Raw genomic sequence first — 22252 nt, forward strand, 5'->3', positions numbered from 1 at the left:
TTGCCTTCTTCACAGTGCAGTGGCTGGTTTCTGAGGGGGAGCAGTCCCAGTTGGAGGGACTGGAGAGGGGAGTTACACGGGAACTGAGTGGAATGAGCATGGCCTTTTATGACCCAGCCTAAGTAGTCAGGAAGCATCACCTCCTCCGTGTTCTATAGTTTACAGATGAGTCACTTAGGCCAGCCTAGATTTGAGGGGAATTAGACTCAAGTCCTTGGTGGGAGAGTAGTAAGGGCCATTTCAGAAAAATATGTGGAATGAGAGAGATTGTTTCTTCCATTTTTGCAAAAATAGATACCCCAATACCCCCAACTGAGCCTAGCTTTTGAGTCATTCTTGCCCAGGTGTCAGGCATGTGAGTAAAGAAGCCTCCAGAGCATTCTAATCCCTAGCTACTCAAGTCATCTCCAGCTGTTTGAGTCACAATTATGCGATGTGCTGAACAATTTTCATGAATTACCTGTTGGAATCCTTATATCAATTCTATGAAATAGTTAAGAGTTTTATCCTTATTTTAAATTTTAATGTTCACTAATTTTAACAATGAGAAAATGTAAGGAGTATTCCCATCTAGATGACATACTTGGACGGACCCAAGTTCAGAGTAATTGATTTTTTGTTGTTCTACATATTATCCTTACATTTTATCATTTAGTGAGTGATATAACCCCATATACTAGGCTGCTAAATCTGAATTCATAGTTCATCGTTGTTCCAACTCTCTTCCATTATTATCATCCAATTTCATTAAATAACTATATTCTATCCATCTCCCTCTCCATTTTCACTGCTATTACTTTGTTTGAGGCTTTTTTTCATTTCTTGAGTAGATTTTTATACATCCTCAGATAATCTTGTCTCTGGTCTTGACCCATTCCAATCTACCTCTACATGGGCACCACAGTGATCATTCTTTTAAAAACCTAAATCAAATTACCATACTCTCTTATGTGAATCTCTCTAGTTCCTGTCATTGCCGTCAGAGTAAATCCCGCATTTCTTTGCATGGGCAAGAATGACTCAAAAGCTAGGCTCAGTTGGGGGTATCAACATATCTACTTTTGCAATGAAATGTGCATGGCATGCAATGTTGTCATTTCTTCCTCTAGGTCAGGGATTGAGTGAAGATAACTGGGTGTGAATAGAGTGTACATAGTGTTAGAGGCGATGGAGCCTGTCTCTATGTAAAAATCACTGCTTTGCATAGAGAGGGCAGCTCTGTGACCTTGTGGATATGAGGGCCCAGCTTTGCAAGACTTTCTATTTTATTGAGAAGCTGAATATCTTTATTTTGGTGTATTTTTGTGTATTTTAAACGTGGTAGCAGTTAAAAACAACAACAACACCTGTAGGCAAATAAAAGAATGTCTGTGGCTCACAGTTAGACATCACCCTCCTACCCAGGTCCACTTTCCACTTCCTATAACTCCTTTTGATCATGGCATCACCAGCTCTATGGTGCTTATTTTTATAAGATTCTGCCTTCTTCTGTCAACTGTATGTTCTTCAGAGGTTGGGATCTTATTGTATTTGTGTTTGTATCACTGTGTCTGTCATAGAATGAGATACTCAATAAATATTTGTTGGATGAATAAATAATATTTATGAAAGCATTTTGGAAATGAATATATTTCTAGGTAGACTCAGCAATTACAAGTCCAATTTCATTTAATAATCATCTCTCCAAAACAAAAAGCAGGGAGAGGTTAACATTAAGCTATGGAAATCCATAAAAGTGAAAGTTACCGAAACAAATGAAAAGGGAGACAGGTAGACAAGGGGTGAGAGCGAATTCCAAGTCTTCCTCAAGTTATTCCTGTGCCTTTGATGGACGTGAGCTAAAGTCTTTTTAAAAGTCTTCATGGACTAAAATTTCTAAGGCTCCTTGTCCACACTGGGCTGTGATTGACTTTGTCCCCATGACACTCCTATTCCTGGGCTGTCCATTGAGCTGTTTCCCCAAAGTGGCATCAGTAAAGACCTACAGTGCTTCAGCTCTACAAATCTCTGTAGCTCCCTCTCTCTGATGTCAACTCACTGCTATAGCATCATGGCTAATATGGACTTGCTACAAACTCTTCATGGGTTTATGGCTTTCTTTAGTGAAACTGCTTCAACAACAATAAAGATTAAACATAATTGAGTGACTACTCAGGAAAATTATACATGAAAAAATAGTGTCTGCATGGTTAGAGAAAAAAAACACTGAGTATTTATGTAACACACTAATAATTCTTCAGTTCAATTCAGCACTCATATGCACTCTACTGGTTGATATGAGGATTCTACAGTAAGTCAAAATTGTTAGAGTTAGTGAAGATGAGAACATGCAATCACAAAACAATTAAGGAGAAGTTTTAAAGAACGCAGTAGGCACCAAATAAATGTGGAATGAATGAATCATTGATGTTTGCCTTTAAGCATGATAGAGATTGCAAGTATTTTATACTTAAGTGCTGTGGGAATTCAGATTTTAATATGAGATTGCAATATAGTGAGCTTAGTCTGGTAAGGCTTCTTATAGCTGTAGATCTGAAAAAAATATCATATTTAAAATTGCATGGTTGAACTTATAAGACATTCTAAAAGAGTTAAAATATGGCTAATAATTTCCGTGGGGGAAATTTAATTTAAATGAGTACTTGGAAAGAGTGGTTCATTTCACTTATATTACTGGGATTCGACCACATTTTATAGATAGGCCTCTTTGTCTCAATTAGGTATCAATGGTTCAGTAATAATTTAATATTAATATGAAGGTTTTGGAGTACTGCAACAGTTTACATTGAATATAATTGAGATAATTCTATGAAAGCCCAATAATATTGTCACTCTCCCATGCATCTGTTTTCTTTGCTGGAGGAAATAAATGAAGTTACAGCTAGAATCGAAGGAGGACATGCAAGGGAGTGCATCTGAAATGTGACTGCCAGCATTTAGGTGTTAAATAGAAGAGACAGAAAATCATTGCATTAGGGCTAGAAGTCTTTTCGATGGACTCATATCTAGATGATATTGTATTTTTTCTGCTTTTGTTCATTATCGTACTACCAGCATTTAATGTAGTCATATGTAATAAATATTTGCTTTTATTTTTGATGGCATTTAGTTAGCCAACCAATTGTTAAACAAAGTCATGTCTCATGTATCTGCATATCTTTCAAGATTCATCAATTCAAGATATTTAAAACAAAGCCTTGAATAGAAAATACATTAAAAAGTTTAAAAATTTGCTTTTCCCTCTCCACCCCTCTCCTGTCTTCCCCTTTCTTTCCCTTCTCTTCCCTCAAAGAAAGCACTTGTTAATATCAGGTAACAATTAAAAAACAAGTATTGGCAGTTATCAGATAAAGAAAAATAACTCTAAAAACAGTCATAAGAATTATGTGTCTATGGTATTTGGAGGCAGTTACTATGGCAAGAAATACAGCAAGGTGTAGGGCTTGAAAGGGTGAGCCATAGTCTTTTGGAAAATTCAGTTTATTGGAACACCTTATGTTTCTTGATAGTATTAGATAAAGCCTAATTGGACTTATTTAGTAACTACTAGATGACCAGCATCTTGCTTGTTATGTTTATGTTTAAGATAGGATGGGATTTGCAGTCTAGGAGAAGAGGCAAAAGAAACACATAGGAAATTATTATAGAATAACATTAAAATATATATAATTAAATATCGGGAGAGGAAACAAATTGAGTGATTCTTCTTGTGTAGAGAATCTGAAGATCTCTTTCTAAGGAGGTGGAATTAGAGGATGGATATAATTTGGGTTAAAAAAGGGAGGGGGGAGGCGGGATGGCTTCCGGGAGGTAGGGGAGGCCACAGAAAGGCTGGTGGTGAGGTGAACTGTGGCCTGTGTGAGGGTCTTGAGGAATCACGCAAAGTAGGGCAAGATAGATATGATAGTGTAAAATTAGGAAGGCCTAATGGCCTATTTTCCTAATGTTTTCCCGTCTTTACTCCCGTATCACTTACTTTGAAGAGAGACTATAGTTATTGCTTGCTCTAGAGGCCTTTTTAATCTTTAATGATTGAACCCATTACTTTTAAAGAGCAAGGGAGAGGATTCCTTTTTCAGTCAGTTTGGTGGTACAACATCCAAATTTAGGCTCTCCATTCTATATTGATATCTAATTTGCAATGATTGAGTATCTTGATTAATGGTATCCTAGTCATGCTACTTGCTTCTCTTTCATTCATATACCATGTCATCTTAAGATCTTTTACCATGGAATTGATGTGGTCAGAACCTCTAACCAGTGTGGAGATTCTGTTGACTTCCACTGACTTCTCTACAGGCCTTATATTATAGTGGCCATCATGATGCTGTTGTGATTAAAAGCCCAAGCCCTGTGCAAAATTGTCTGGGTTTGAAACTGGGCTTTGCCATATATGTATATATATATTTTAGCTGGATGACCCTGGACAAATTACCTAAACTCTCTGACTCCCAATTACCTAATTTTAAATTGAAGATAGTAATAATATCTACCTCAAAGAGTTGTTGGAATAAATTAATGCAGATAAAGCACTTAGAATAATTCCTGGCACATGGTATCATATAAGAATTAATTATTACTGTTGTCTCTAATAGGGATTAAAAAAATGTGCACCTAATATTTAGGAAAATTATATCTCCCATGCAAACTCTATATTAACATTTTTTAGATTATTTTAAATTTAAGTTGCATTTTAAGTAGTTCTTGGAGTAACAATTTAGCTTTAAAAGGACTTCAAATACCTTTTATCACAATCTCTCCTCTAGTGCCATAGCAAAAGGCCTGGTGTGGAGTAGACTATAGTATCTACTCAACAGATATTTGCTACGTGAATAAAGTTGCAAAATACTAAACATTCAAAAGACATGTAGGTAGTTGTTATGATAAATAGAGTTATGCTTGGTTCTTTAAGAATACAGAGGTGAGTTTAAACCCAATGTGGAAAACAGTAAATCTACAAAGGCTTCCTAGAAGCAATGATACTTAACTGAATCTTAATGGATACACAGGAGTTGGCCTCATAAAAAACAAGAAGCTTAAAGGATCTAGGTAGCCCATTTACAATATTGTCTCTGATCAACCTATTCAAAATAGGGCAATTAGCTAATGAGAACCATTTTGTTGGTATTCATACCAAACACATATATGAAATTTCACTTTATCACCTATTATTCGAAGTGGAATCAAATTATTCCAAGTAGATAGATATTCTTAGTGATTCTGGTTGAAAATGTGTATGTTTAAGCCTTTTGAAAAATCTGGCTGAAAGAAAAATAATAGCTATCTTTTATTGAGTGATTCCGTGCTGACCTTGTAATGAGCTCTTTTCAGGAACTGAGTAATCTAAACCTCACAAGAAGAAAGTTCTCTTACTGCCCAAACTGATAAACTTGGTAAGTAGCAGAGCTAGAGCTTGAACTCAAGGTTGCCAAGTGCATGTTCTTAATTACTACATTATGTGAAGTTTTGGATTAACTAAAAATACTCTTGTCTTGTTTTCCTTTTATATAATTTGAAGATATATTCAAAGAAATAACTTCATTAATGATATCAATTTAGATTTTATTTCTGGAGACTTTTGTAAACTGTTATATAAAATGTAATTTATAAATTTCCCTTCGACACTACATGGATAAACTCATCACAAGATTTCTTGCTAGTCAGCACTGTTCTCCACTAAAAGTGCTTTCACATCCACATCTTTGCTGTTTCCCCTAGTGAATATAGAAAACTACTTCAATAATGCATATTCCTTTCTATATTCCTTCAACAGAATGTTGCCTATTTAAATCATTAAGATGGATTCCTAGTACAGAATCAGAATTTAAAAAATAAAAACTTCAATTGTAAATACCTGGAATCATAATCAGTGTCTAAATATATTAAGTAAATCCAAAAACATATTTACAAATCTAGTATTCATCACATAATGCCTCTCAAGAAAGCAGAGATCTCAAGTTCTCTTTTCCATTAAAACAGTTTCATTTTCACACTTCCTTCACAAAAGTATTCAAATGCATGAAGGCCATCTGGCTATGTTACTACCTCCCCTTTGACATTAACTAATGTGGCAATCAGGCTAGTGTCCCACTGTTCCCTGACCACTAGCCAATATCAACCCTCTGAACATCATCCACTTCATGCTTTTTTCAAGTCCTTATCTTTGCATACATCTCTACGATTGACAACAAGCCACAATGTTGACTACCATTAGGTTTCTACTAATGTTTTCCAGTCATTTCTGTATTCTTCCAAGTCAGAGAATGTAACTGGCTCCACCAGGAAATAAAATAGAGGTCATTGAAGCAGCAGTGACTTCCAAGCTGTTTGCTAAATTTAGCAGCACAATACTTTCCACTCTAATGAAAACTGTACTACAATTTTAGAATGTTGGAACAGAATGGGACTTTAAAGGTCATTGAGTCCAACCCCCTCATTTTTCTGATGGAAGTGTGGAGGCCTAGACATAGCCAGTAATTTTCTGGAGGCCACAGAGCTTGTTAATTATGAAGATGGAACTCGAACTAAGATCTGCTCAGCCCTGCAGTAATGCTGCCCTCACTACACCACGGATGCTCTGCCTCCTAGGATGAGTTTAAACTAACCAGATCTTATAGCATAAACATAGCTGATATTATTGGTTGTGGCTTACCCTCCATGGCCATTCAACTGTTTCGTGGCTGAATGTGAAATAGCAAAGGTGTCTGACTTATAAGTTGCTGAGAGAAATGATTCCATACCCAAACCCTGCCCCCAACTCTAAAAACTTCCTGCTTGATGTTCATCAATAATGAATGGCCCATCCCTGCAATACTCAGAGGGAGCTTACATTGCACTTTTGAGCAGCCGGTTAGTAATGTACAGTGTATAGAGCCCTTCTTTCAAATCCCAGGGCAGTGGGTCCTTCAAGGCTAGCATTGCATTTTCAATTAGCTGCTGAGTGAATGCTTGGCATGTGTATTAGTGAAGAGGCACACAATTAGCGTATTGTTCCTTTCTGTATTGTGCTGAGAGGATCCAAGGGATTGGTGGGGGAACCGGCAAGCCAGGCACCACCGTGGATGTTGAAGAAGGGGGTTACTCAAACCTCGGCATCTTCACTTGCTTGCTCTGGAATTACAGCTATTTATTACGAAGCACTCTGTGTGGCTTAGTGGAGTGTGTCTGAGGAAACACATCCCGGACACCACTTAGGGTTAGTCTTTCTGAGCTCTTCACATCTCTGACTAATTATCATCATTACCATGGAGCCCAACAGTCCCAAAAAGATACAGTTTGCTGTGCCTGTATTCCAGAGTCAGATTGCACCTGAAGCAGCAGAGCAGGTAAGTGAAATTGCATGGGGAACCATTCCTGTACCTAAGATAATATGAACATGCATTCTTGTTATTAATTGAAGGGTTCTTTACCTTTTGATTTTGCTAACTGTGACTTTCAAGATACATAATCAAGAAATAAGTTGGTTTTTATACATACTTGTATTTCAATTGTATTGGGAGAACTATTGTCTAAAATGTAACACTTCATTTGATACAAAATTAGCACCTCTGAGGGGAAAATGGCTTTGTAAGCAATTCAGATATGGATTCATAAATCTGTTCATTTTTGCTCATTAAAATAACAGTTTCAACATTTAGAGCAACTTTTAAAAATTATCAAAATGAGCAACATTTTATTTCATTTTTTATAAAATAAAATGATTGATTTAGCAATAAAATCATTAAATCCTGCAATAGTTTGAGACTATAGGCCTAATACTTTATTTTCATATGTTTTTTTATTGTGGACACAAAACAATGATTATAAGTTTATATATTACAGCTAGGATTTGTAGCTTTTTGTACAATTTTAAAATCGTTTTGTTCAGACATTACAAACAGTATTTTAGCATTTCCTAGATTCTTTGTCCATGTCTAATATGGGTTTACATCTGTATCACCTTTCATATTCAGATTTACTTAGACTCTTGATGCAGTGGCATCTCTTAGAACTGCAACTGTGAGGAGGCAAAAGCAAAGAAATTTATGAGGACATCAACCTAATCCATTCATTTCTTAAAACTTAAATTATTTTTGAATCCTTTCCCAAGTATTTGATATAAAGTCTTACAAATAATTATTTAATCCATGACTCATAGTGTTTCAGGATGTTTTGAAGTCTGAGGTAGATGCACCTAGACTCAGGCCAGATAAATGTAACCTTGAACATGTGTCTATCCATGCTGAATGGGATGTTGCTTCTATCTTGGACAGAATGTCATTGATAAATTTTATTATCTATCCTACTGACACTTACTTTGGGAATTTACCCATAAATGAATATAATACACAAATAAAGGATATTATATTCAAGGGATTCTGATAATACTATGTTCCTGTAACTCTTAAAATGAAAAAAAAACTTTAGAGTTTGTAATAAGTTACATATTCTCATAAGATCCATATTTATTTATTTGTTTATTTGTTCTCAATATTATACTAGGAAATAAAAAAGTTAACAAAATTAATTGAAATTCAAAGCTTATGCTATTAATTTAACTCTGGTACCTGCTAGAAATAGGTTTCCAAGCTCTTCCTTATCCTGTTTAAAAATAAGAGTAATGGATCTTGAAAGCATCACCAATGTTATAAGGCTCCAAGCGAGCCACTAACATTATCAGGTCAACCCTGCACCTTCACTGTAAATTAATTTTCTGTTGTATCATTCAATTGTATATAATTATTTCTTTTCCGTGGAAATGTAGCTTTTTGGTCAAAGAGGGTGATACTTCTATCAGACAGTTCAATTCTGTGGCTTTCTATTATTTCAAAATAAAATTAGTGAGCACCTTCCATGTGTCCTCCAGAAGTTTGCTTTTGCCTGTGGGGAGAAGATGAGGGTGAGACAGCTTTGCAAGCTGCAGAGTAACCTGGAGAAGTGTCTGATACTCACTGATATTGGCTGGGCTTTTGTCATTCACAGATCAGGAAAAGAAGACCTACACCAGCATCACTTGTGATTCTCAATGAGCATAACCCCCCAGGTAAAGAAGCATGATGTGTTTCACACTGATGGAACAGAATGGAATTGTTTAAAGAACATCAAAGTACATGTCATTACTGAAAAGTTTCAATTTAAGATTCAGTTAGCAATACTCTAAAAAGCTAATCTATAAAACGGATCATAAACAGAATCAGAAATAAATATTACAGGAATCATCCCAAGCAACAGCCTGTATTTCCTCTAGAATATCATGAGTGATGATATGCTATGAAATGTTTTGCTAGCACTGGCTGTCATATGTTCAGGTGTTTGTATGGAACCTGGATCACTGCTTCTTAATGAGGCTGGTGGAAAGCTGTTTAACTAGGTTTTGAAGCTCAAATTACAGCCCTAGAGATGCTTATATCTTTACAGAGTAAGGTTTTTATATGGAAAAGGTTGACATGGGGTGGGCAATGACCCAGCGTTGGCTTCAGCTTTGCTGCTGATGTCATCTCTGAATAATGCAATTGACAAGTAACCAGATCAATTTTCAGCACTGCCTATTTGAGAGCCATTCTGAATGGCTGAATCCATTTGTTGAGGTTTTATTTTCCATTTCCTGTAAAAACAAAAGCTGCATTATTATTCCTGATAAAAGACTATGATCTGTAATCCACAAACATTATTTACTTATTGAGCGGGGTGATTTTTAGTCTCACATTTAAGTGCTGCTTCTGGATATACAAGTAGGATAGGAAAGGTCATGGCATTAATTTGTAACCAGGCAGAACTTGGTGTTGGATTTTTTTGCAGGTATAAACAATAATGGTGGACAAAAGGAGTTTAAACAGTGGAAACATAATATGTCTAATAATAGACTGTAGTGAGTGATCTAAGAATACCAGGGTGAAATAGTCCTTGACTTTTTCAGACTCTTTTCTAATTAGAGAAACATATAAAAAGAAAGTAAACTAATAGACTATTCATCATTTAGCCCAAATCCAAGAAAATTTTCAGGTGATGGAAAATAAATAAGCTAATTTATTTCTGTTGAAAATGAATAATTATAATTTGATCCTATAACTTTAGAGTGCCATTGCATTTAAAATTATTTTCAAATATATTATCTCAATAAATGTTAACTTACTTATATTTGGTTAAATAAGAGGTGCAAATGATATGTAATTATAGTTTTAAAATAAATACAAGTAAGAAGATAATGAAGTCTTCTCGATTTGGGGGGTAATTTTATGGCAATTTTCCATCACTGCCTTGCTCACAGTAGCAGACAGACACTTCTGTAATGTCCTAAAACTTTCCTCCCTATGCCTGCCTTGAGGTGTACTGCACAACTTGATTTCCAGGTGTTATATCTCCTGGAAAGCAGTTTTCAGAGGTCTATAGGCATTGTTGCTGTTTGAACATAGTGAAGTCATTTAAGTGACCTTCATCCTCTCATTTGAACTCCCAAAATAGCAGCTACATTCTCTTGAGTGCCAAAGATGTGCCATTTGGATGAGGAAAGTGTGTATCAGAGAGGTGAAGTGATTTTTGTGGCTATTCCACTAGAAGTGATGGATTCCAGAGACAAATGCAGGTAATTCTGATACTGAAGCCCATACATTTCCACTGGCACTGGCTTTGAAAATATCAGTTTGCACTACATGGTGAAGGCTTTGTAATGTGACTAGTCATTCAGGCCCTATAAACAAACAAATCCAAACAAAGTAAATCCATTTTCTGGACCACTTATCTTAGTAGATTAAGGAATTGTACTTAAATATCCCTGGGAATGAGATTCAGTTTTTCTCTAGAAACCTTTTTCTTCTCAGATCTCCCAATTACTAGATGGCATTGTCCCTTTTCTCTAATTGACCTCATACTTCTCTTTGTTTTTTAAGCACCATTGGAGACAAATTAGATGCAAATAGCATCTCACAGAGAACTACTTTATTTTAGTACATCGCCTGCCTGCATCTTCATCCCCCTTTATGGAAACTAGAATAGTCTACAAAGAATTAGTCAGCTTTTGGCTGTGTATAGGACTTGGATAAGTGTGCATGGCAACTAGAGATTTTGGACTAGTGATGGATTTTTGTAGTAAAACCCTTAAAAGCTTATCGTTTTCCCAGTAAAAATGATCTAGCACCAAGCTTACTGGGGAAATAACTCTGAAGATAAAACAACAACAACAACAAATAAACAAACAGCAAAAAAAAGAACACTAAACCAAAGCAAACTTGGATACTGGGCTTAACTAGCCATGTGATGTGATCTTGGGAAAGGGATATCTCCAAGCTTTCTTTTTTTTTTTTTTTTTTTGAGACGGTGTCTCGCTCTGTCACCCAGGCTGGAGTGCAGTGGCGCGATCTCAGCTCACTGCAAGCTCCGCCTCCCGGGTTCACGCCATTCTCCTGCCTCAGCCTCCCGAGTAGCTGGGACTACAGCCTCCCGCCACCACGCCCGGCTAATTTTTTTGTATTTTTTTTTTAGTAGAGACGGGGTTTCACCGTGTTAGCCGGATGGTCTCGATCTCCTGACCTCGCGATCCGCCCGCCTCGGCCTCCCAAAGGGCTGGGATTACAGGCATGAGCCACAGCGCCCGGCCTCCAAGCTTTATTTTCTCATCTATAAAATAGTGGTCATAGTGTTCTTTCTTTCAACCTCACAGAGTTGTAGTAATGATCAAAAGAGTTACCATGAACATGCCTTGAAAATTGCAAAGTGCAACAAAGATGAGGTGTCATTAATTGATGTGTTCGGGAATACAATATTTGCATGTGATATTTAAGAACACATATATAACAAGAAAAACAGAATCTTCATAATCTCATCTGTTCTAAATATTTCTGCACTATCCAACAGTTTCTTTTCCAAACATTATCTGAACACTCTCTATCAAACAACAAAGCAAATAAGAGTAACAACAAAAACACTCATAAGTGTTAAATGACCATTTTTAAGCAACTGTTTCTCCTGTCCCCCAAAAGCAATATGTTGTTTGAAAAACAAAAACTGGGTGCAGCTGTAAATCCTGGTAAAACTAAACAAATCTCTTCAATTCACTGAAATTGGCCAGGGAATAATTGGCTGTTCTTGGACTCACCTGTCATTAATGCTGTTTAAAATTCAAAACCCTGTAAATCTTTCTTTATTGTCAATTAATAAAGCAAAGAAAATTAAATTCTTCATTATAGAAAGATAAGTAATAAACCATTCCAATTCATATGACAAGATCAGTGTACTGCAATCACTGTTAAATAGATTAGACACAGCTTGCTTTTTTTTTTTTTAAACCTTTGAAGTGTTTGCAGGAAGAGTAAATTATAGGAGTATTTGAAAGAATGATTATATATATTCTGTTTATATTTTGTAGAGGAAAAATAGAAAGATATTTCAAGATGTATATTCAGATTTTTTGTTTGCTAGTTCATCTATGCTGGTCTAAACACATAGATGAGATAAGCACCTAATTAGTTGTATTCTAGGGGCAGCATAGTGTCCCATCAGTTTCTTTCTAACAAATAACTTAGAACTCTCAGCAGTAGAAGCACTATGTAAACAGATAGTTAATCTGTTAAGGATATATCACCCTCTGGCATGGGTTAGTAGATCAGTTTAACTCAAAATAGTGGGAAATGAAACTAAAATTTTTGAATTGAAGGCATGAGTCTAGGAAAGTTTAATAACAAAGGTGTGTCTTTAGGGTAGAAAAAGTAGGAACAATGTATTTGCTCCTAGGAATAACTCTCAACAGTCAGGTGGCAGCAAAAAGATACTGAAAAACTGAGATAGAGGAAGTAGGGAATCGCCAAAGATCCCTATATTTCATCTTTTTCAAATGTTTTCTGGGGCTACCAACATGAGTGACCTTTGTAGCAAACTGCCTGTCTGTACTTTCAGTTCCTCTTCTGATTAAGGGCCTCTTTATGATAAGCTCTCTGAAGCTACACAGGAGAGCATTATTATCTATTCTTATACTGTGTACTGTTTGCTTTTACTTTTGTATAATCTGTAGTGAACTGGTTTGGTTCCTATATTTTTTTTTATCTAGAGAACTGCTTATGCGTAAATCCTCTCTATAGGGAAATAAATGGCAAAGATACTTTCTGTAATTTATTCCATCACATCTATAGATATTTTAAGTCTACTTAAAAACAAGTAATGTCTTAAATAGACTTATGAAAAGACTGTATATCTGGCTACCAGCGTTGAAATCTAGAGTTGGAAAATAATTTCAGAAAATACCTACTTTAACCACACATCTTCATGACAGACATACATAAACCAACCTAAGTCTGTGAGATTCACTCCATTTTATATACCTCAGAGAAGAATCCGTAATTACCTGGGGTTTTCAACTCCAGCTCTGATAATTTCAGATGTTAGAAAATGATTTCTTATACCAAACTTAAATATAAATTCCCCACTTTATTCTAAAATAACTCTTCATTTGTTCTCTGCAATAAAAAGTCATTTTCTCACCTTTTAAAAAATACGAATGAATGATTATTTTCTTTTATTCCCAATCTCCCTAAGGGCTTTAATAAACTCTATCCGAATTCTCCCTATTGCTCTGCCTTTGAAGCCCAGAGCTGGACACAGTCTTCCAGTAAAAAGCCAGCCTAGACCAGGTCTTCTGAATATTAAAGTTTGTGGCATCCATTGTTTTCCATTTACCATTAAGCAGAGACAGTATGGTTACAGTTATATTTAATGGACCTGATGCCTATTAAACATGAGTGAGCTGTATGAGGCCTGGAGATAAGTGCAGATTTGGGTAAGTACCCAGGAGTTTTGATGTCATTTAAAAGCTCACTGTACATCTAAAAAGTGGAATCCGAAACATAAAGTAAAATAGTTTTTTGAGTATATTTATTGAACTTCCTATCATAGCCAAATTTTGGGGAAGTCGACTTTATCTTTGACCCTTTTAGTGTCAAATATCCTTTGAAATCAAGAATAAAAACAAAGGTTGTTCTCACATGCCTCAGGTTCCCAAAAGTTAGTTAATAGGAGACATAAGAGATATATGATACTAAATGTCATACTATCTCCTTTCAAATTTGATAGCAGGCCTGGTCATTAGAGAGAACTGAGATGTGCAATTGCTTTGGCTATTCATTTCCAGAAACTGAAAAAGAAGCCACAGTTTATACTGTATGTAGCATATTACTTTCTAAATGAGGCATGCATTTCAGGATTCTGAAACTAAGTTAAAAAAACTGAGATTTTGAAGCCTCTAGATTGGATTCCTGAGACATTGGATGATAGCTAGAAAATAATGCTGGACTAAGATTGAATTGTTCAAAACACAAGGGGGCTCCAGAAATTTCTGGTGATTATTTTTTAATCCAAAAATAACAGGAAGTTTTTCAGGGTCAACAAAATGAAAGTAGAAATTTATTTCCATTAAGGCATCACATGCACAAAATCTCTTTTCATGGAGACCCTCTATTTTGTAAAATGAATGATTGTGTTGTCAAGAGAAAATTGGGCTCCAGGGATCATACTGAGAAGTTTCTGGGGACTCTTAAAGATAAGTAAGACATTATCAGGCCCAGATCTTGAGGTACCAGCCACCCCCAGGGACCTCCAATTAAATGTATTCAAATAAATGCTATACTGGCCCATTGTCCACATACTTATATTGCATTTTAAATGGTCTCATTTGAATGTGGCTGTAATTCATTTGAATCCACAATCCTTGCTGATTGCTCAGCATTTATTTTGCTTTGTCTGTATTAATGACAATATAATACAAAACAATGGTCCAGTGTTTGAAGATCATTGAAGTGTTAACTAGTATTAATTTTTAAGAAATTGTCAAAAAAACCTATTTATTTCCCTCAGCATTTATTTTTATGAGTTATTGAATGCTGAATGATTTTTTTAAAAGTTACACATGTGGCTTTCAGTGATTCACGTACTGTATAATTAATTGACTTATTTTCCCTTAACTCTTCAGTATGTGCAGCCAAATAGCCCAATCAATAGGAATAATTGTGAGCCAAAGATGAGGTTCCAGTTCTTGATAGTGACAAGGCTTGCTACATTGTAAGTTTTCAAAGTAACTTGTCCAATCTTCAAATTAAATGAAAAAAAAAATGAAAGGAAGCTGCATTTCTTACTCAAAGATGGCCCAGCTTTTTTCTAATCCAGATGATATTAGTCATCGGCAAATAGTTTTCCCAAAAAACAGTAGTAGTGGGTAAGAAAAAAAAAAGATCTGTAGTACCCCCTAATTCATCAGGAGAGGAATATACAATTGTGGAAGTATTATGTATCCTATATTGTAGTGTTGGTTTAAGCATGCCCTGTTTGCCAATATAATTTTTGCGGAATATGAGTTCTTAAGATTTTTTTTAAATAAGCATGCTACTGATGCTTAGGTTTTTCATAAGGTTATGAAAAACATTATTGCAAATAATTGACATATTTGTGGCCAATTTGTGTTTGACCAGAAATGAAATTCATATTCCAACAGTATGTAGAAAGAAAAAAAATTTGAGGATTGAGTATAAAAATCTTTTAGAGATATCTATCAAATACTCTTGTTGCTCAATTTTGATTCCACTCCATTTTTATTCACTTCTTTTCATACATCATCTCTGTTCTATATTCTGGCTAACCTTTATTTATTGAAGCAGTTCTCTTATGCTGACTCTTAAGACTTAGTCTAGACTGACTCACTTGCATAAATCAGTCTCGGTCTTTTTCACAAACTTCTCTTATTTAAATAAACTTCCGCACAAGACTCACTTAAATTGCAAAAGATTTCCCTGAATAATCTGACCCATTGTCTGGTCATGTTAGTCTAATATTCTTCTCTTAGCTTCTACTCTTAAAGCTGTTTATCGGTTTATACATTCAATTTGATTTATTGAGTCCTTATTCTAAATCCTTTGGGAACATGTGGTCTAGGTAACAGAGAATATTATGTCTGGATGTACCATGATACAATTGTAATAACAGAAATCCCTGTTGCTGAAACCACAGTAAAGCTAATTCTGGCCAAGGCATAGAGGCATTTATTTATTATGCTTCCTAGTCTAAAAAGCATTTGCATGACTTATTTTGATCTTTGGGCTTTAAGCTATGAAGGATTGAGGTCAGAGCTAAAATTTTCTGTTTATTCCAACTTACTAGTAGAGTAGATGTTAAATGCCTGTGAACGATTCAAAGTCAATCCTTCAAACTTTTTTGGCACCAACTCTGATTAAAGCACAATGTTACTCTTCTAGGGGATAAAACAGGTAAATTATCAACCTTACCCACATGGAGAAACTTATCTGAGACATATTTACAATCTGACATATGTATTTTTATAGTAAAACCAATAGTGTATGCCAAAAATACAAAATATATTTCATTCAGTAAAGAAGTGTCTGTCACAGGATTTTTAAATGTTAGATTAAAATGTTGTACAGTACACAGACTAGATGCCCGATAAATGACAATGATTATTTTGGGGAGGCAGACATGTAATACTTAAGAGTAGAGGCTTTGGAATCACTCAGGTCTGGATATAAATCTTAGATGGCTGTTTACTGCCTGAGTTTCCTCAGAAAAATAGCGCATCCTCCTAAGGCTCAAGAAGCCACATGAGGTAGTTGGGCTCATGTGTCATCAAAATGCATGTGTTTTCCCACACCACTAAATATAGAATACATTAATTTCAAAGAACTCTAGTCTGAGTCCATTGAATAAATAGGTGTCTGCGTAGTAATAGACACAGATGACGTCATTGTCAGTTGTTCTGGGTAGCTTAACAGTTGTTCAGTTTCAAATCTGATAGAAAAAATTACTAACAGTTCTTTCTAATTGCTTCTAGTTGATAGTCATATTCCACAAGATCATAAATTAGTGGACCTCTAACAATAAATCTAGCTAAGCTGTGTGCTTGATGGAAAAAGATTACTTCTAAATTTTTTTTTTTTTTTGGAATTATTCAGGAGCAAGCCCTGGAGCCTTGGGATTTTTCCATCTTTTCTCTCATCATTTTCTAGGCATCACTTCCACTAAGTAGTGATCTGACACAGTTTCCACAATTCCAGACAGAATTTACCAGGGGCTTAAGCAGAAATGCCCCGGGACCTGGGCAGGTGACATAGATGAGAGCCTGGGCCCTAAGGACAGTAGGCTGTGATGGGGACTGTAGTCTACTTGGAGAATACAAGCTCCATCCAAGGCTTTCAAATTAAACAGATAGAACTACAAAGGACATTGAGAAAGCACTATAACAGGTTGGAACACCTAAGTGGTAAGATTTTAGAGATACTGGAAAGTATCTCCCTAAATTACTTTCCATACTACCTGAAATCTTACCTTTTGCAGTTGTTGCTATAACTTCTAAAACACAAGTACTCTGAAGATATAACACACTGAAAAATTGCCTACTTGGGGCTCAGGAAGGACCTGTGAAAGCCAGAGGTGGAGGGAAAGGCATGTCCTAAAACAAATGTCCCAGCTATGACAATCAGGGGGCTCAGAATTCACCTTCTCCCTCCCAGTCTGTGTGCGGTCTCTGCGCTCTCCATAATCATTCGAGTCCCTTCAGATCTTCCCTAATACTTCAAGGGTTCCCAGCACATGTTGGAAAATGTTACACCTATATCTGTGAGTCTTCTCTGGGCTTGGGTAGAATGTTATCTTTGAATTTAGCTCAGTGACTTTACTTCATTTAGAATAATTTGATATAGTAAAAATTAGTGTTTAACAAAGCCATTTGTGAAATAAGTTGCCAAAATCCACATCATGAAAGACGTATATTGACGATCTGATTAGAACACAATTACAATTTGACCTTGGTAATAATGCTGAGGAAAAAAAGGACTGTGCAAACTAAAAAGCTAGAGAATTTATAATCTTTCATGTTTTTTTTCATTCTCTGGGAGCAATTTTCCATCATTACGGAAAACAATTTTCAGAATTACACTCTTTACATATAAATACATATTGACTTGCTTGTGAAAATAGAACTGGATGCACAACATAGAAGAATGAGAAGTTATTTTGGAATCCAATTTTTAGAATACTTTGCCTCAATGATGCAATATCATTTTATGCTTTTTCCCCTGTCTGATGATAAATAACAGAGTATTACAAGACATATACACAGCCGGGCGTGGTGGCTCACGTCTGTAATCCCAGTACTTTGGGAGGCCGAGGCGGGCAGATCACGAGGTCAGGAGATCGAGACCATCCTGGCTAACATGGTGAAACCCCGTTTCTACTAAAAATACAAAACATTAGCTGGGCGCGGTGGCGAGCGCCTGTAGTCCCAGCTACTCCGGAGGCTGAGGCAGGAGAACGGCGTGAACCCGGGAGGCGGAGCTTGCAGTGAATCGAAATTGCGCCACTGCACTCCAGCCTGGGCGACAGAGCAAGACTCCGTCTCAAAAAAAAAAAAAAAAAAAAAAAGAAGACATATACACAAATATTTACATGCATGAACACACGTACACATGATGCACACAGAGGTAGATATCCAACAGTATGTAAAAAAAGACCCCACGTGGACTGCTTAACCAAGTAATAAATCCATATCCATTACGTAACCTGACTTACAAAAGAGGCCTGAACCTGCCAAAGTGTCTTGAGAAGCTTTGAAAATTCAGGTTTTAAATGGAATAAGCTAATAATAATTTTTTGTTTCTAACATCTTGAATTAAAAACCAATAGATTAGAAGCAAATTGTATTATTTTAAAATCCAACCTTGAATAAAAAACATTGAAATTATTGGCATGGATTCAAGTAATGAAATTGATTAAATTATTTTTTAAAAAGTGAAAAGAGTATTTTAAAGAATAAATTGCATGTATTGAATATTAACAATACTTTAAGATTATATTCTCATTTGAGTAGGTTTCATATGCCCATTTTCATGATTTACAGACAGAAGTATTATAATTAGATGTAGAAATTGAGCTCCTCCAGCTACCACCTGAAAGTCAATGTCTAACTAAGATGCATCATCCGTATTTGAAGACAACTTTTCAACTATTGACTTCAGCATTACAGTTAATTTTATCCCCATTTTTCTAATCACTAAACCACACAATGTTAGGATCATCTCTGGCTCCTCTATCTCTCCTTCATGCCTTAAATATATCAATGTTTTTTCTGTTAACTCTATTCTATAGGTTGAACCTGTCCTATGTGTTTTTATTGTTTCTGCTGTGTCTGTGACACATATTGCTTTATTCTCAACTCACACAGTAACTTTCAAACTAGTTTTCTTTGACTTTAATACTGGGAGGCCATTTTGTGCAGGACTAAGAGCCCTAACCTTAGAATCAGTGAACATGGGTTTCATTCGTGGCATGAGTAAATGTCTGAGTCTTAGTTTCCTCCTCCAGGAAGCAGGGATCCTGGTAACACTGGCATTGGTTGTGGTGCTGGAATCAAATGAGATCATGCATGCTGGCAACACTATTGATGCTAGGCTCAGTCTTTGCCCATTCTGGTTTGTGTGAGAGGCTTTTGGCAGACATAATTATATGATATGTGATCGACTATGGCAGCTTTACTTTCATAATTGATTTGTCATAAGCTCTGCTTTGTAGCCTGTGATTTACCTGCCCTAGCTTGTAATTAGTTAAGATAAGGCACCTGGAGTCTTCTCATGAATAGCTCATCTATTTCATCATAATATACACATCATTCTCATTCCTTCTTTTGAATAAGTCAGCCATTATAGAATCTTATTACACAAATTGTTGACAACTGCACTAAAGCTGAGGCTTGATTAAAAGGAAACGAACAGAAGAAAGGAAGATGATTGTTAGATTATGGTTAATGTTACCATTTAACTTCCTCCTTTGTTTTTGTGGAGGGCTCATAAAGCAGAACACAGGAACCTTGTTTATTTGCCATAGAGAACTTCCTATTTAAAATAATTTTTCAAAATGTGTAAAGATTTCCCATCAACTAGGAACAGGCTTAAGCTGGATTTGCTTCCCAAAACACTTTTAAGAATATCCACTCTTTCTTTGTGAATTTTAAGCACTTCTCACCTGCCTCCAATGGTTAAAAGGTTTTCAAGAAAGAATGCCAGAGACCCACTCACCATCACATTTCAGTGAAGCAAAACAGCATGAATGATTGGACTAAAACGGATCATCTCAATTTCTACCACAGGTCATTTTACTTGGTGAATAGCCCAGAGTTCCTGCTTCACTTAGCCAATAAAGGACAATTTTTTACTTAAGGATCTGGAGATGTCTGCAAATATTTTCACACATTCTAGATCTACAGTACACAGCCATCATTGGAATCAAGACAAACACCAGCTGTACTTTTCATTTAGACAGTTACAGAATAAGCAACATATTCAGAATATATTTTGAAACATGTTTAGGACACAAAAGAGAAAAAATGCCTCTAAGCTGCAAGTAAAATAATTTAAAAAGAAAAACATACCAACTCAAAAGCAAATTTAAAGGGGGTTACAGAAACATGTCTTACTTTTGGTAGATTTATAGTTTGCAAATCCATTTGCTCTATAATACATGTCCTTACAAACTCTATCAAATGAATATTTTAAACTCCATTTTACAGAGAGAGGGTGATGGATGAGCTGTTCAAGGTCAAAAGAGCTATTTCAGTAAGTAGGTCTGTAATGTACACATAGGTTGTGTAACCAAGGTCAATGTACTTCCTACTACATTAATAACATCTTTATTTCTGTAAATAAGCAACACAACACTCTATTTTATTTGTCCTTTTCATGGAATAAAATATAAGCAAGCTCCTCTTTGTAGCTTGGCCACATGAGATTCTGTTTGATATAATATATCCCAATATGTATTTCATCTTTATTCCAAAATGAGTTGGTTTTGAAGTGGTAGTTCTATACTTTTTTTCTTTCTCTTCTTTTGTATTTATTAGTTAAGAAGACTGCTTTGGCGTTGTTAATACTAAATATTTTATTCTATAAGCTAAAAACCAAAAAAAAAAGATAACCACATAGAAAAAAAAATATCATCCATTATTCCCTCTTAGAGTTGAACCCTGTTATTCATTCATCTCTGTGTTTGCTTACCTATATATATCCATTTATTTAAAAAAATCATTATCTTGACTTAAATCATCATTAGTTGCAAGGCTGAGGGACATCTGGATTCTAGTTAACTCAAAACATGACCGATTTGTGCACATACAGTCATCTCCTCTTCCCTTCCATTTTAGTTCTTCTTGTCCTGTGAGACTCAGATCAAATCCCCCTTCCTTCATGAAACCTTTTTGGACCACTCCAGCTAGAAGGTTTTGCACAAGTAAGCATAATACGTCATGATACCAAACCAGGCTTGTTCTGCCAGCTAGCAGTAAGTCAATCATTGTGATGGTGGCCTTTGCAAAACAGAAAAGATTTTATTCACAAGGCTGCTGGGAGAGTAAATGAGAGAACAAATCTCAAACCCACCTCCCTGAAATCAGGGCTTGGTAGTACTTATGGGATAGAAACGGGGTTGGTCTAAAGTGTGGGGAAAGGTGATTGGTGGGTAGGAAAGGTGAGATCATCGGGATTCTGTCCAAGTGTAATCAATCTACATGGCTCTTCATAGGATACATGTTCCAAAAACAGTGGCATTAGCATGATCTGAGGGTGCAGTTTTTGGCCTCCTGACATCAAAAGGTCACGTTTTGGGCAACCAGGCAGGCCAAGTTGGAGGATCGGTAATCTCAACTAATTTGAACTGGACAAGAGTTTGCCCCCTTGCTCCTGAAAAACAACTTTTAGCAACAGTTACCATAGAGACATACACATTAGAGATATTATCTATAAGGAAGCTAATGAAAGTTTAGTTATGTATTATTTGGTTATGTGACTTTTAGCTATCTAGGTTTTAAGACCAACTAGAAGTAAGCCATTAAAAGCAAACAAGGCAGGTTAAGCTTGGTGGGCTTAATCAGGTTAGCCCTCGGTTTCAGTGATTGGATCCATTAATACATTTGCTCCAGTTGATTGCTCAATGCCTTTCTGTCACCTGATAATGCCCTGAAGGAATAGATCTTGGAATTAATAAAATGTAATGTGGATGGAAAGAAGAAAGATCCATGTATATGAGGCCTTATAATTCCTCTCTGGATAGGATGGCTGCAAATAAGGCTCTGAGGATGGAGCAACCCTCACTGTGGAAGGAAAATAGAGGTCATTAAAACTAACCTGAGTGTTCCATGAGGTTTATTCTTGTCCTCCCAGTTCACAGGTACCTACACTTGCTGATGCATAACTCATTGGATTATTATGAGCTCCTACATAAAATATTTATGGGCATAATT

General features: G+C 35.9%; 1 protein-coding gene across 2 annotated transcripts in view; it reads left to right on the forward strand.

Moving 5' to 3' along the window:
- The first annotated feature begins 6078 nt into the window (after positions 1-6078).
- Positions 6079-22252, forward strand: part of PPP1R1C (protein phosphatase 1 regulatory inhibitor subunit 1C) — a 151914-nt gene continuing 135740 nt past the window's right edge. The window contains exons 1-2 of one of the 2 annotated variants that reach the window (XM_054479003.2): positions 6079-7325; positions 8962-9022. In XM_054479003.2, coding sequence (XP_054334978.1) covers positions 7245-7325; positions 8962-9022 — 142 coding nt within the window. In that variant the 5' untranslated portion in view covers positions 6079-7244. The remainder of the gene's footprint in view (positions 7326-8961; positions 9023-22252) is intronic. The other variant, XM_063647670.1, reaches the window with a different exon arrangement.

The sequence above is a fragment of the Pongo pygmaeus genome, chromosome 11 (assembly GCF_028885625.2).
Source record: "Pongo pygmaeus isolate AG05252 chromosome 11, NHGRI_mPonPyg2-v2.0_pri, whole genome shotgun sequence".
Taxonomy (NCBI): domain Eukaryota; kingdom Metazoa; phylum Chordata; class Mammalia; order Primates; family Hominidae; genus Pongo; species Pongo pygmaeus.